The 13056-nt window shown below is 38.9% G+C and overlaps 1 protein-coding gene across 2 annotated transcripts in view; it reads right to left on the bottom strand.

Annotated features, from left to right (window-relative positions):
- The window catches only part of LOC103592480 (hydrocephalus-inducing protein homolog), a 144774-nt gene that overhangs the window by 45021 nt on the left and 86697 nt on the right, over window positions 1-13056 (bottom strand). For both annotated transcript variants that reach the window (XR_550664.1, XM_008575221.1), the window contains exons 10-11: window positions 8123-8241; window positions 3227-3450 (exon numbers count right to left, since the gene is read on the bottom strand). Coding sequence is in view for 1 of the 2 variants with exons in the window: in XM_008575221.1 (XP_008573443.1) it covers window positions 3227-3450; window positions 8123-8241 (343 nt within the window). In the remaining variant the exon portion in view is untranslated. The remainder of the gene's footprint in view (window positions 1-3226; window positions 3451-8122; window positions 8242-13056) is intronic.

Genomic DNA, 13056 nt, shown 5'->3' with positions numbered 1-13056 from the left:
ATTTTTTTATTTTTTTATTTTTTTGTCTTTTTTCCGTGTCCGGCAACGGATCGCAACCCTCAGTGTTGCCCCCGCACCGGGCCGGGGACCGGCAACGGGATTGCAACCCTCAGCGTCGCCCCCATGCCTCGCTCAGCCAGTGAGCGGGAACCGGTCTGTATGTGGGATCCGAACCCTCGAGCAGGAGCGCCACCGCGCTTCCCAAGCGGCGCACTATCCAGTGCGCCACCGGGCCGGCCCCAACAATTTTTATTTTGAATTATATTTTGTCTGATATTAATATAAGCCACTCCATCTTTCTTTTGGTCACTGTTTGCATGGTATATATTTTTCATCCTTTGAGTTTCAACCTATTCCCATCTTTAACTTATTTCTTGTAGAAAGCATATAGTTGGATTGTGGTTGTTTTGTTTTAATCCATTCTGCTAACATCTGCCTTTTGATTGGAGTTCTTAATATACTTACATTTAATGTAATACTGATAAGGTAGGATTTATGTCTTCCATTTTGCTATTTGTTTTTCGCATGTCTTATGCCTTTTTTGTTCCTGTATTCTTCCACTGCTTTCCTTTGTGTTAAATGGATATCTTCTTGTGTACCCTTTTAATTCCCATGTTGTTTCTTTCACTGAATTTTTTAGCTAGTTTAGGGAATAGTTTAGAGAATGCACAATTATACCCTGAATTTGGATAAATAATTCAAAGAGTCAAAAGTTAGGCAGTAGGATTCATGTGAGAGAAACATCTGATAAACTCAAATTCACAAGTTATTGCACCTTATATACAACCTTGCATGTAGGAGGTTCTCAAAAGGAGCTTATTAAATGAATATCCAAAATACATATTTATTCCTAAAAAGAGTAGCCACATATGTGTGCTGATAGTGAGATGCAGTATTAATTATTAGGTCTGAAAACAGGAAATAGCCAGGTGAAATTAGGATGGGTTCTCTTATTCAATATGAGGGACAATTAGCCTGTCTTGGACAACATTTCCCCTTTCTTTGGTCTACCTGAAAAGTAAAATTGTGGTGCTTTAACATCCTGTACTTTCTTACCTACAGATAGGGTCATTATTCCTTTTATTTTAAATGTTTATAAGAGCATAGATTTAAGGTTTTATCTTCCCCATTTTTGTATGGAGTCTTATTTATGAGGCTGGATGTGGTGGAGGGTACTCATGATTCTGACCAATACTTCCCGATGTCCAGAAGTCAGAAAGCCTTGATTCAAAAGCTTTCAAGAGTTGATCTGCTGAAGTTTGTCAAGGGCCCTCAAGATACCACATACTCTGTAAGTGGGAGATGGAGGTCACATTTGCAAGTCTGCTCTTCCTGCTTCTCCAGATAACCACCTCCAAGGCTTGTCATGAGATGTGAGTTGTTATGGAGGTGGGAAGTGGGCTGAAGTTCATATGATGTGAAAGTGTACTCCCATCCTACTCATATTGTGCACATACCTGAACGATATTAACCATGGGCCGGCGTAAGTACAATGCATCTTCTTGAAGAGTTAATGTTATTCAAATATTTGGAATACAATTCAATTTTTTCTATTATAACAAACACAGATGTAATTATAGAAGAGAGTGTAAATGTCATGACACAGAACCTTGGAGGCACATGTATTCACTCTCCTTAGTTGTTAGGGGTTGTATCTGTTTGCTAGGGCTGCCATAACAAAGTACCACAGACTAGGTGGCTTAAACAACAGAAATTTATTTCTGTCATTGTCAGAGGGTTAGTACTGGGTTATTTTTTCCTGAGGACTTCTTTCCTGAGCTTGTGGATATCTTCTTTTTATGTCTTCAAATGGTCTTTTTCTCTGTGTGTATCTGTGTCCTGATCTCCTTTTCTTATAAGGATACTAATCATATTTGATTAGAGCTCTCCATATGGCCTCATTTTACCTGAATTACTTCTTGGAAGGTCCCTTCTCCAAAAACAGTCATGTTCTGTTGTAGTGGGTGTTAGAACTTCAACATACTAATTTTGAGGGGGCACAATTCAGCCCAGGGGTACTCAGGTGGAAGAGTTTGAGATCAAATGGTAATCACCTTTGAGCAAATCTTTGAGCAAGATTCTGAATTTCCAGTAGATATCACAAAATCAATAAATTTTCCTAGGATCCTTCAAGGCCATATGAGTCTGTCTCTTTTCTATGTTACCTTCAGGCTCCCAGGGAGACCTCAGCTTGTCGATGGAGGGAAGTCCTGCTAGCAGTAACCGTAATTAAGAGAGATTGCCATGGTTGTTAATAACCTGTTGCTGTGGGACTCCAAACAGAGTCAGAGCAATGCGTTCTGAAGATATGACCTTTCTAAACACCGGGAATCGAAGTTGTAGATCTGCCCAGTGGGTTGGTAACAGAGAATATCTTTTCAAAACCCGAGACAAACTCTGCTACTAATGATTTTCAGTTTTCACAAGCAGCTGGAGAAGCCATCAAAAGGCTTCTAGCATAAAACCTGCAAGTATCTAGCCTTGGCTGACTGACACTGTAAGTAGACATTTTTTCACAATGCCTGGAGGCATTATAGGTGAGATAATTTAAAGAATTTTCTTAAAATAAAAATGAAAGGGCCGGCCCGGTGGCGCACTGGATAGTGCGCCGCTTGGGAAGCGCGGCGGCGCTCCCGTCCGAGGGTTCAGATCCCACATACAGACCGGCTCCCGCTCGCTGGCTGAGCGAGGCACGGGAGCAACGCTGAGGCTTGCGATCCTGTTGCCGGTCCCCGGTCCGGTGCGGGGGCAACACTGAGGGTTGCGATCCGTTGCTGGACACGGAAAAAGGACAAAAGACAAAAAAAAAAAAATAAAAAAATAAAAAAATAAAAATAAAAATGAAAGATGAAGGTTCAGAGAAACTGTGAGAACAGCAAAAACTTAGTCAAGATGATTTTATTCAGGTGTTACTGCAATAACTTGTTTTCTCTAAACATCCTAAAATATAGACAGTAAGTAGAAACTAGTTTAATGTTTAAATCCTTATAAGGTTATAACTTACAGAAAAACAAGATTCTGAAATAGCATCTGTATCCTTATTACAATCATGTTATACACATTCACTAGGGAAACACTGGCGGAAATTCAACACACCCTATTATGCTGATGTGTTCACATCAACAGACAGTTATGAACCTCCAAGACATTATCTAGTTTTGAAGTTCAAAAGAGCAGTAGGTAAAAACTTCAGTTAGTTTGTACATTAGTTATAAATGTACCTTACCTAATGGTCAATTTCACAGGCTCAGGTGACCCATTAACACTGACCAGGAACTCTTCTTCGAAGTGCCCAAGGATGGCAGAACTGAAGGAGATCTGGACAGCTTGGACTCCGCTTGGTTCAATGATGCCTTCCTTGGGACTGAACACAAAACAGGCTCCCAGAGCAGAATTTGGAGGGATCACGTTGAAGAGGGCATCAATGCTGCCTTTGTTGGATAGGATCGCCTAGATCAATCACAGGCAAGAATGAAAAGGTCAATGCACCTCTGATCTATTTCCATATAAACATGTGGCTATATTGTTTAATAACAACACCAAGAAAGGTGCAGAAGTTAGAACCAAAGAAAAACTCTCAGGAAGAAATAAACAGTCTGATGTCTTAAAATGTTTGAAGGTAGGACCCCCAAGCCAGAAAATAATTATTTTTTTTAGTCTCCTCCTTAAAATGAAGTTAGTCATGTGTATTATATTATGCTATAAATACTGATCATAATCACATCTATTCGTTTAATACCTTTTTTTTAATACTCTCTATACAGTAACCAAGGAAAGGTAGGTGTTTCTCTTACATGCATTAGAAGGCTGAGGTTAAGTGGCGTACTAAAAAATAAAAAGCAAGTCATAATAGAAGATCAAGATCTACCTAAGCCTGTGCTTAAAATGTAGCTTGAAGAATGTAAATGAGATGTCATTGTGGATTCCAGATGACAAGGATTCCCTTTATTGTGCTATTAGTTTGGATCCTACAAGGATATTTTCATCTCAATCTCTATTGGATAAATGGTTCTTCTGGAATTCTTATGCAAGCAATTGTTTTACCCCTGGAAAGTTTTATTCCTATATTCCCATGTTCTGGAACCATGTTATTGCCCATATTTGATTGCACACTAGGTTTCGTGTGTGTGTGTGCAGCAGTCCGGCCTGGCTTTCACAGTCCTCCACAGCTGGCCTCAGTCTACCCTTTCCACCCCCACCTCCTACAGTTCCTGTATAGGAACCTGCACTACAGCCACACTGTCATATTCCTGGCCTCCAAAGACACCACCTCTATCGCCAGGGCCATCCTTACGCCTAGAAGGGTGAACAACATATTCTTTTGATTTATATAGGACCTGCCCTCAACCTACACTTAAGGCACTGGAGGACAAAGAGCATGGGAGATGGTGAAGAAACGTTTACAAAGTTAGCAGGAAAAAGTGAAGCATGTCAGGATCTGGAAACTGAGGGGGGAGGATTCCCAAACAGATCAAATGTGGACAGAGGTCAGGAGAATAAGCTCTAAGAAAAGGTAAGAGATTTTTTTTTCTTTCATTTTTTAAAAAAAATTAGAGGTCATCCCTGACCTTAAAGAAGAGAGTAAATAAAGGGGGTATGATTGCAGAATCCAGAAGACAAATGTTAAGGGAGAGAACAAGCGCAAGGAAATAGTGGTTGACTATTTTAGATTCCTGTTTTGAGAAGATTCATGGTGAAAAGTAAGAAAGAACGTGGCAAAGCCATGGGAAGGTACTTTAGAGGAGACTCCTTATTAATGAGATAATGCATACTCAGTGCCCAGCCTGGAGGAAGTGCTCACCAGAGTGCTGCCTGTTGTGGTCATAAGAGAAAGAGGCTGGGCAACCAAGGGAATGGGTCTGGGTGGCTGCAGGGAAGGATGAGTTCGTGGGCTCAGGTTTCCTCTGCAGAATCAGGGAAGAGAGCACCAGGAGCACATGTAGGAGAGAAAGTGTCAGCAGCCTCTGCAGAGCAGGACGACCACTGCTGCCAAGAGAAGATGGCCAATGCACCAAAATGTGTACATAAATAATTGCAGCTTGCTATTTTATTCTCTTTTTATGTTTATTTCCCATCTTGCCCTTAATTCCTTTTAAAGAGACCGTGTAGAAAAGTGGTTAAGGCCAGGGACCCTGGAGCCAAACTGCCAGGGTTCAAACTCGGTTTTGCCTTTGACTTACTAGCTGTATAACCTTGAACAATCTACTTAGCTTCTCTGTGCCTCAGTTTCCCCATCTGTAAAATGTGAGTACTATTAACTTCTCATATTGCTATAAGATTAAATTTATTACTTTATGTAATTTTTAGAATAGTGACTGGCAAATAGTGCTTATAAATGAAAGTGATATTTATATCCCCAGTGCGAAGCAGAATGGGTTTAGAATTTCCCTCTGCTTAAGAAGTGACTGATATATACTAGTGGTAACTTGAAGGCAATGCGAAGGTTTTAGTGGTAACTTGCAGGACCCTTGTTCTTCTCTTTGAGAAGATGCATGGATTGCCTTTTCGTGTGTTTGTGTTTTCTGTTAACAGGAATGTTTTACCCAGATTTTCTGTACGGTGACAGTTCCTCCATTTTCAAGAATGTGCATGCTGTTCTTCTGTCTCTGACAAAGAGGCACCTACTTATGAATACAGAATCCAGCAAATAGTTTAGGACATAATTCCGAGGCCTTTTGATTACTGGTAATACTCTTAACCTTGCAGTCCAACTCCTTGGAGAGGAGAAAATTTATAATAGAACCTCCCCTGTCGTTTGTTTTCCTTCTTAATTACGCTGGAGGATAGTGTATACGCAGGGGGTTATAGCTTATTCTTTATGTATCTGCTAAGCTCAGCAATGACTCGGGACAATAGCTAGTTATTCAAATTTGTCTCAAGTAGGTAATGTAATAAATTGTAGGAGAGGCAATGAGGCATTAGCATTAAATACGCAGAGAGTGCAGAATATTCCCATAAGAAGCACCTGACCATGTCCTTCTCTGCCTCTGCACAGTAATCAGAACTGTCTAATATGATGCATCACCTTGTTTAACACTTATTTAGCTGGCTGTGGTTTGCTATACTGTTAAAATCTGGAAATGGTGGCCTGAAGTACACTTCTATTACATTTATACTCGGGGAAACCCTATCCAGTTTGCATCAGAACTAAAGGTTCTTTTCTGATGCGGCATCCATAAGGTAAGATGTAAGGGAAATTCACACTGGCTAAACTGCAGACAGAATATCAATTTAATAAGAACTATTGTACTTTTTCCCTCTCTCCGTAAGTGACCCTTCTCTCTAATGTGATATAGAACAATGCAGCATATAGCTGTGCCACTTTTCATTTTAGGACAGTTATGCGACCAATTTTTCCATTTAAATTATGTTCCTGTGTATATTCCATCTCGTCATGACATTAACATCTCTGTTTACCTCTCGCATCATCCCATTTAGGCTACAGTTACCCTCGTGGAAAGCGGGATGCCCAGCATTGTCCCCTCCCAGGTTAGGCTGGGCTTGAGCTGAGTTGGCTGTAAGCTGGATTTGCCTGAGGTGACAGAGCGGGAGACTGAACTCCCAAAGGCTGAAAGGCCTGCAAAGGGTTTTCTCTTCCCAGGACAAGATAGAGGACCTTAATAACCCAGCACTCACTAACACTTACAAGCCGTATGACCTTGCCAAGTTACTTAACTCCTTTGGAAGTCAGGTTTGCGGTTCCCTAAACCCATTTCCTCTTCTGCACTTACAGCTAGACCACATGTCCCGCCTCTGTTGCAGTTACAGTTGCAGCTAGTGATGTGAATGAAAGTGAAATGTGCCACCTCCAGTGCCACTTCCTATAAAAATCTCATGTACACTCCTTCATGCTCTTTCCCCTTCTGCCAGAGGGATACAGGTGAGACCACAATCTTTCAGGCCACATGGTAGAGATGGCTGAGCAGAAGATGGAGGGAGCCTGAGTTCCAGATAATCTGCTGGAGGAGAGCATCGGCTGATTAGGAGCCTTTGTTTTGGACATTATGTAAGTAACAAAAGGAACTTAGATCATGTTTGAGATATTACATATTTTTGTATTTGTTACAGTATCAATCATTACCTTAGCTAGTGAAACTTCTCTAAGCCTCAGCTTACCCAGCTATTAAATGGGAACAGTAATTGTATCTACACTGCAGAGTTTTTGTGAGGACAAAGGGCACTAATGCATGTCAAAGCAAGAGCACTAGCTTAACACACATGAAGGGCGATGCTGTTGATGGTATTAATCACTACATGCCTCATATTTCTCATTTGAATAATATGTATAATATAACCTACCTTTCACATTTTTGTAAGGATTAGAAATTACACATGTGTGCACAAACACACAGAGTCATGCACACACAGTGGAGCATGGAACCTGAAACCTATTTGTCACTCATTAAAAAATTGCTTGTATTGCCTTTATAAAAATATAAATATACACAATTTAGAAACCTTTCTAAAACAAAATTTCAATGGTTACAGTTTGATATAGTGTAAAAATATGCCCCAGTTACAAATTTAGTGATGAGATGACATTGAAGTAACTTTGGTCCTGAAGAACCCATGAACACATCTTGTAAAATTGCATTTTCTATTTAATTGGAAAGACAAAACAGGGAGGTCTCTTCCAAAAACCATGATGATTGGTTTTTAAAACATGGATTGCAGACTAGCACATTCAGAGAAAATTCGAAAGTGTGAAAACGGCTATGCTCATTAGGACATTCTAGAAAATGTGAAAGGTTCTCTATCCTCTGATCTGTAGAATTTATGTTGTCAGAGAACAAGTACTAAACAGATGGAGAAATATATTTATGGTTTTCCCCTTTGCAGTCTACAATATGATGAGGATAAAACCAATTAAATTATGGCTTTGATGTTTTTTAGCTTTTAGTAAAGTTAGAAGGGGTTGATGAAGAGGGGAAAAGCTCTTCCCCTCAGCACGGCTAGGAGACAGGAGGACAAGGCAGAGGACTCTGGGGTCTGAATAAGGATGAGTGATGGCAAATGTATGTGATCGTAAAAAATTACTGTCAAATAGAAACACACATAAAATAAAACCAGTGAACAAAGCCACGTACTGTTTGACATCTTAATGAACAATTCTAGTGCTTACCTCATAACAATGTACAGATCCAACAAAAACTTTCCCAATATCCAGCATTTCGAAGTTGAAATGAATCTTGGGTCCCATCCCTTCCCCTTTGATTCGGAGGGGCAGACGGATCTCTCGGCCTATGAAAACAATTCAGACTTTATTACCCCAAGTGATGCTTTCTTACCCAAACTACCCATAACTTGTCTCCAATGTAAACAATCAAGATTATTAAACAACGCCCTGCACTGCACTGAGGGAGCTGCAATTTAACCAATGCTGAAAATTTACCTTATATTTAGGGAACAGGAGTACTGCTAGTTTACCTTTAGGGATAGACTATTGATAGAATTTGGATGTGTTGTCCCCCCCCAAAACTCATGTCAAAATCTGATCCCCAAGGTGGCAGTGCTGGGAGCTGTTTGGGTCATGGGGTGGATCCCTCATGAATGGATTAATGCTCTCCCTGGGGTGTGGGTAGTGAGTGAGTTCTTGCTCTATTAGTTCCCACAAGAGCTGGTTGTTTAAAAGACCCTGGCACCTCCTCTCTCTCTCTCTCTTGCTTCCTCTAGCCACATGCTCTGCTTGTACCCACTGGCTGTTTGCTGCTTTCCACCATGAGTAGAAGCAGCCTGAGGCCCACACCAGATGCAGCTGTCCCAGAATCGTGTCCCAGAATCCTGAGCCTCTTTTCTTCATTAATTACGCAGTTCCAGGTATTCTGTTATAGCAGCACAAAGATGAACAAATACACCTATATTGCAATTTAGACTGACATTTTAACAGAAAAAAAATTTAACAATTTAACCCAATTCTTAACATTACTCTGAAGTTTCTTATAAAAGAAAGTAATTTCTCTAAATCAGAGAAGGGTGACCGCTGATCGATGCTTTTCATAAAATGAGAGCCACCATGGAATCCCAAGGGACATTGCTCACATTGATCGTCCCTAGATTTAGGAAGATCCACAGTATTAGGGATCCAAGTCTGGGGGTTTTACCTGACCCTTACTTTGCAGAGTTTCTTCCATATAGAGGTAATGGAATGCACTTAACAGTATCCATTATAACATAGCCACAATGGACCCAGGGTCAATAGAGAGCACATAACCTTCAAAGTACTAACTAGTTTTGTTCCCTTTTTCAAATGGAAATATCTTCATTTGATAATATATGATAATTATTTTAAAAATTAGACAGAATGTGAAAATTCTCTCATAATTCTACCATCCAAAGATAACTACTGTTAACATTTTGGTGCCTGTCTATACTTAATTATATCAAAATACTGTTAATGTAAATAAGAGCATATACTATATATTATTTTGTATTCTGCTTTTTTCACTTAATATGTTTAGTACATTTTAATGTAGTACCTAAAGATCTTCCTTATTCGTTTTAATGGCTGTATAGTTGATTTTAAGGAGGTAAATATTTTTAAACCTCTTATTGGACATTTAAGTGGTTTACAACTTCTCCCTACAACAATTTACAGTGTAATTGCTATCCTCAAACTTGCATCTGTGAACAGTTTTCCTATATTTTCTTCAAGCATTTTGAAGATATATCATTCCTCTGTTTTTGTTGAGAAGTCAGCTTGTAGTATTATTGCTATTTGAAGTAATATGTCTTGTCTTCTGACTGATTTTTGTCTTTGGTTTTCGGCAGTTTTACCAAGATGTTATCAGGTGTGGTTGCATGTATCCTCCTTGGGATTTGTGGCACTTCTTAAATATGTGGATAACATCTTTCAACAGTTTTGGAAAATTTTCAGTCATTATCTCTTAAAATACTGCTTCTGCTCCACTTTTTCTGCTCTATCTATCTATCTACTTACCTACCTACCTACCCACCTACCTATTGACCTACCTATCTAAGAGGTCTTCAAAAAGTTCACGGAAAGATTTGTAGTGCCCCTGCCTGCATCCAGGCAAACAACAGAGCATGCCCGGGGTCCTGAGACCAGTCCCCACCAGCAAGAACATCTCAGGGTGTATTTATTAGACATGTGTGTTTCTTTGGAGTGTGTGACTTGTCTGCTCATGTCCTTCACCAGATTTCTGTTAAGATTTGTTGAATTCATTTTTAAGATTTCTTTATGCATTCAGGATGTCAATCTTTGTGTGCTAAATTTGTTCCTTATCAATTGACTTTAAATTAAAAAAAATAAAAATAAAAATAAATTTATTCTCCTAGATAAAAAAAAAAAAAAAGATTTGAACACCTATGTTTTCTTCCCTAACCCTACTTATCTTTTCAGCTTCTCTGCAGTTTCTACCAAAAAGGCAGTGTCTTTAAGGATAAAGTGGCCCCAATGACTAATGGTCTTGGTCGTTTTCTTCTCAAGGATCTTGGACCTACAATTCCTTCCTGTCCTGATAGCTCTCTTTTGCCTTCAAAACAGATTTTAAAAAATATTTTACCCTGCTTTTCTAGTTGTTCTAAGAGAGAAAGTTGATCCAAATCACACAGCCCACCATTGTTGGAAGTAGAATTTCCAGAACAAAGGGATGAACATTTGACATTTCGATAACTATTGCCATATTGCACTCCAGAATGGCTGTAGTAATGGCATACAAAAACCAATGGTGTTTAAGGATTCCTGTCTCTTCTCATCCTCCCCAACAGTGAAGAGATCACCACTGCTGAAAATCCTTGATACTTTGATGGTTTTCCTTACTAATTTCTACCTTAAATTTCAAGTTCTTTAAGAAGAAGAATGTATTTATCCTGTACATAGCATGTGAATATTCAGAATACTTTTGATGTTCTGTTAGATGTAATTTTCAGTATTATAGCAAAGACACTCAGAAGAACCAAATGATATTTCTAATTTATTACCATCATTATAATGTCTTATGACATTTTATATTCCACTGTTTTCTGTTGCTATTTAGCTTTAGTATCTTTAGTGCTTTGTCCATGACTGTCCTTTTAAAGACAGACATACTTGTCCCTTTGTCTCCTCTAGTGCTTGGCAATGGAGTGGTCTTTAGGCAAGTGTTACTTTGATTATAAGAAACGAGGACAATCCTTAGAACTGTTGATTTATTCAAAGGGTTTCCGCACACTATATGATCCCTGGAGAAGAAGTTCCTCTAAAGATTAGGTGATAGTGATGACAATACTCTAGAATGTAGGCAAAACTTTCAGCAGGGCCAAATATCCTCACTTTTCTCCATTATTTTAGAGTTCTAATTTATTGGCAATAATTTGCACTCCTTGGTAAAGAGAAAAGTATTTTGATTGAGATCCAACTTTCAGAATGGCAAAGAAAAAGAATTGCAAATATATCATGGAATAAACTGTAGGACTATTTATAACTGTCAGGCCTAAAACTTTCTCCATCTGTTACCTTAACTGCCATCCTTTAAAAAATGGAGATGTATTGTAATAAAGTAGTGAGCCAATGTTTCTTTGGGAATTATTTCAAAGGAGTTATTTCACAGGAGTTCGTCTTATCTGTAGCAAGCCAATTTCCTCACCCAGGATAGAATGGGAGTACAAGTAACACGAAGCCTTGCATTTCTAACAGTCAGTATAAATTTTAGGGTCACATCACAAATGCTACTTTTCCATAAGATTTTCTAAGCAGATATTTTTCTTATCTTGGCAAAAGGCAGCAGGAGAGACAAGCACGAAGGTACTAGTAAGCTTTAAGGACAGATTCCTTATTAGAAGAGGAAAATATTAAAATGCTTTTTAAAATAGAGCAGTTTCTCATCTGTGATTACACTGTCCTGGTTTCACATGTGAGAAGCAGAGAAATGCACTACAGAACCCCTTTAGCCCCTGAAATCCCTTAATACAGTATAATCCATTGCATGAAATACCAGACATTGCAAATCATGGGCTTTTGAAAACATGGCTAAAAAAACAATACAAAGAAAATCAAGGAAATGGTCAACTGACTACACAAAATTTGAAATGGATGTTTACCTCTAAGCAGAGGAGAGAAGGACACAGATGAAGCTTCTAAGATATTGGTAAAATCCTGTTTCTTAAGATGGGTGATGGCTTCATGGTTGTTTGTCTCACTGTTATTCTTTATAGCTTACTGTTTTCTTTATACCTTACCTATATAGTATAAATATTATTTTGTGTAATTTCAATATAAATTAAAAAAACACAGAACAAAGCTTGCTCAGATGTTAAAGTATTTCACTGTATGTCTGTGTGCACAAAATTGTTTGATATACAGGTATTTCTTGGAACCCCAAATCTCAGTATCAGAATTTTCACATTCAACAATATGAAATGAAGTGTTTTACGCAGATTCATTACCCAAATGAAAACAATGCTATAATACATATGCATACATGTTCCAGTGATAAAACGTGGTATGAGCTACAGCCCAACCTCAGCTATTTGCAGAAGATAGATTTGTCTCATGCTTTTCTTGAAACATGTTGTGCATTATCTGCTCATCTTCCTGCATTTTCCCTGAAGGTTTAGTCCTTCATGGGTCCCAGGGTTTGTTTCTGCTAAGTACCTAGAGCAACCACAGACCAGGGACCAATTTAGATAGTATTTTTAGAATCTTTAAAGTATTATTTTGTTGATATAGTAATTCATGTTCACAGCAGTATAGGAAGAAAATGTAATTTGTATCTGATATTGTACAGTATCTTTACATGTTACAAACCAATGCCATGGCGGGGTCTTGAAAAGAATAGCTTGGGCTGCCCTTTCCGAGCTGGCAAGGCCCCGGAGGGAGAGCTGCTGGCAGGACCCCAGCTACCAGCACTTGCTTTCACTGTAAAGATCTCTGCCTTGGCATAGTGGTGCGACTTTCACTTTCTCTTTTGATGTTTTGGTCAGCGTGGCAGTTTCCTGAGTTTCCAAAAAATGCAGAAAATGACACACAAACAGTTGTTGTCATAAAATTAGATTATCCCACAAAAGATCCGGGAAGATTGAACAATTCCAAATTGTCCCTTTTGAGTCAATTTATTA

This window comes from Galeopterus variegatus, unplaced genomic scaffold (genome assembly GCF_000696425.1).
Source record: "Galeopterus variegatus unplaced genomic scaffold, G_variegatus-3.0.2 Scaffold1157, whole genome shotgun sequence".
NCBI classification, from domain to species: Eukaryota; Metazoa; Chordata; class Mammalia; order Dermoptera; family Cynocephalidae; genus Galeopterus; species Galeopterus variegatus.
The sequence above is the reverse complement of the archived record's forward strand: the minus strand, read 5'-3'. Positions and strand labels throughout refer to the sequence as shown.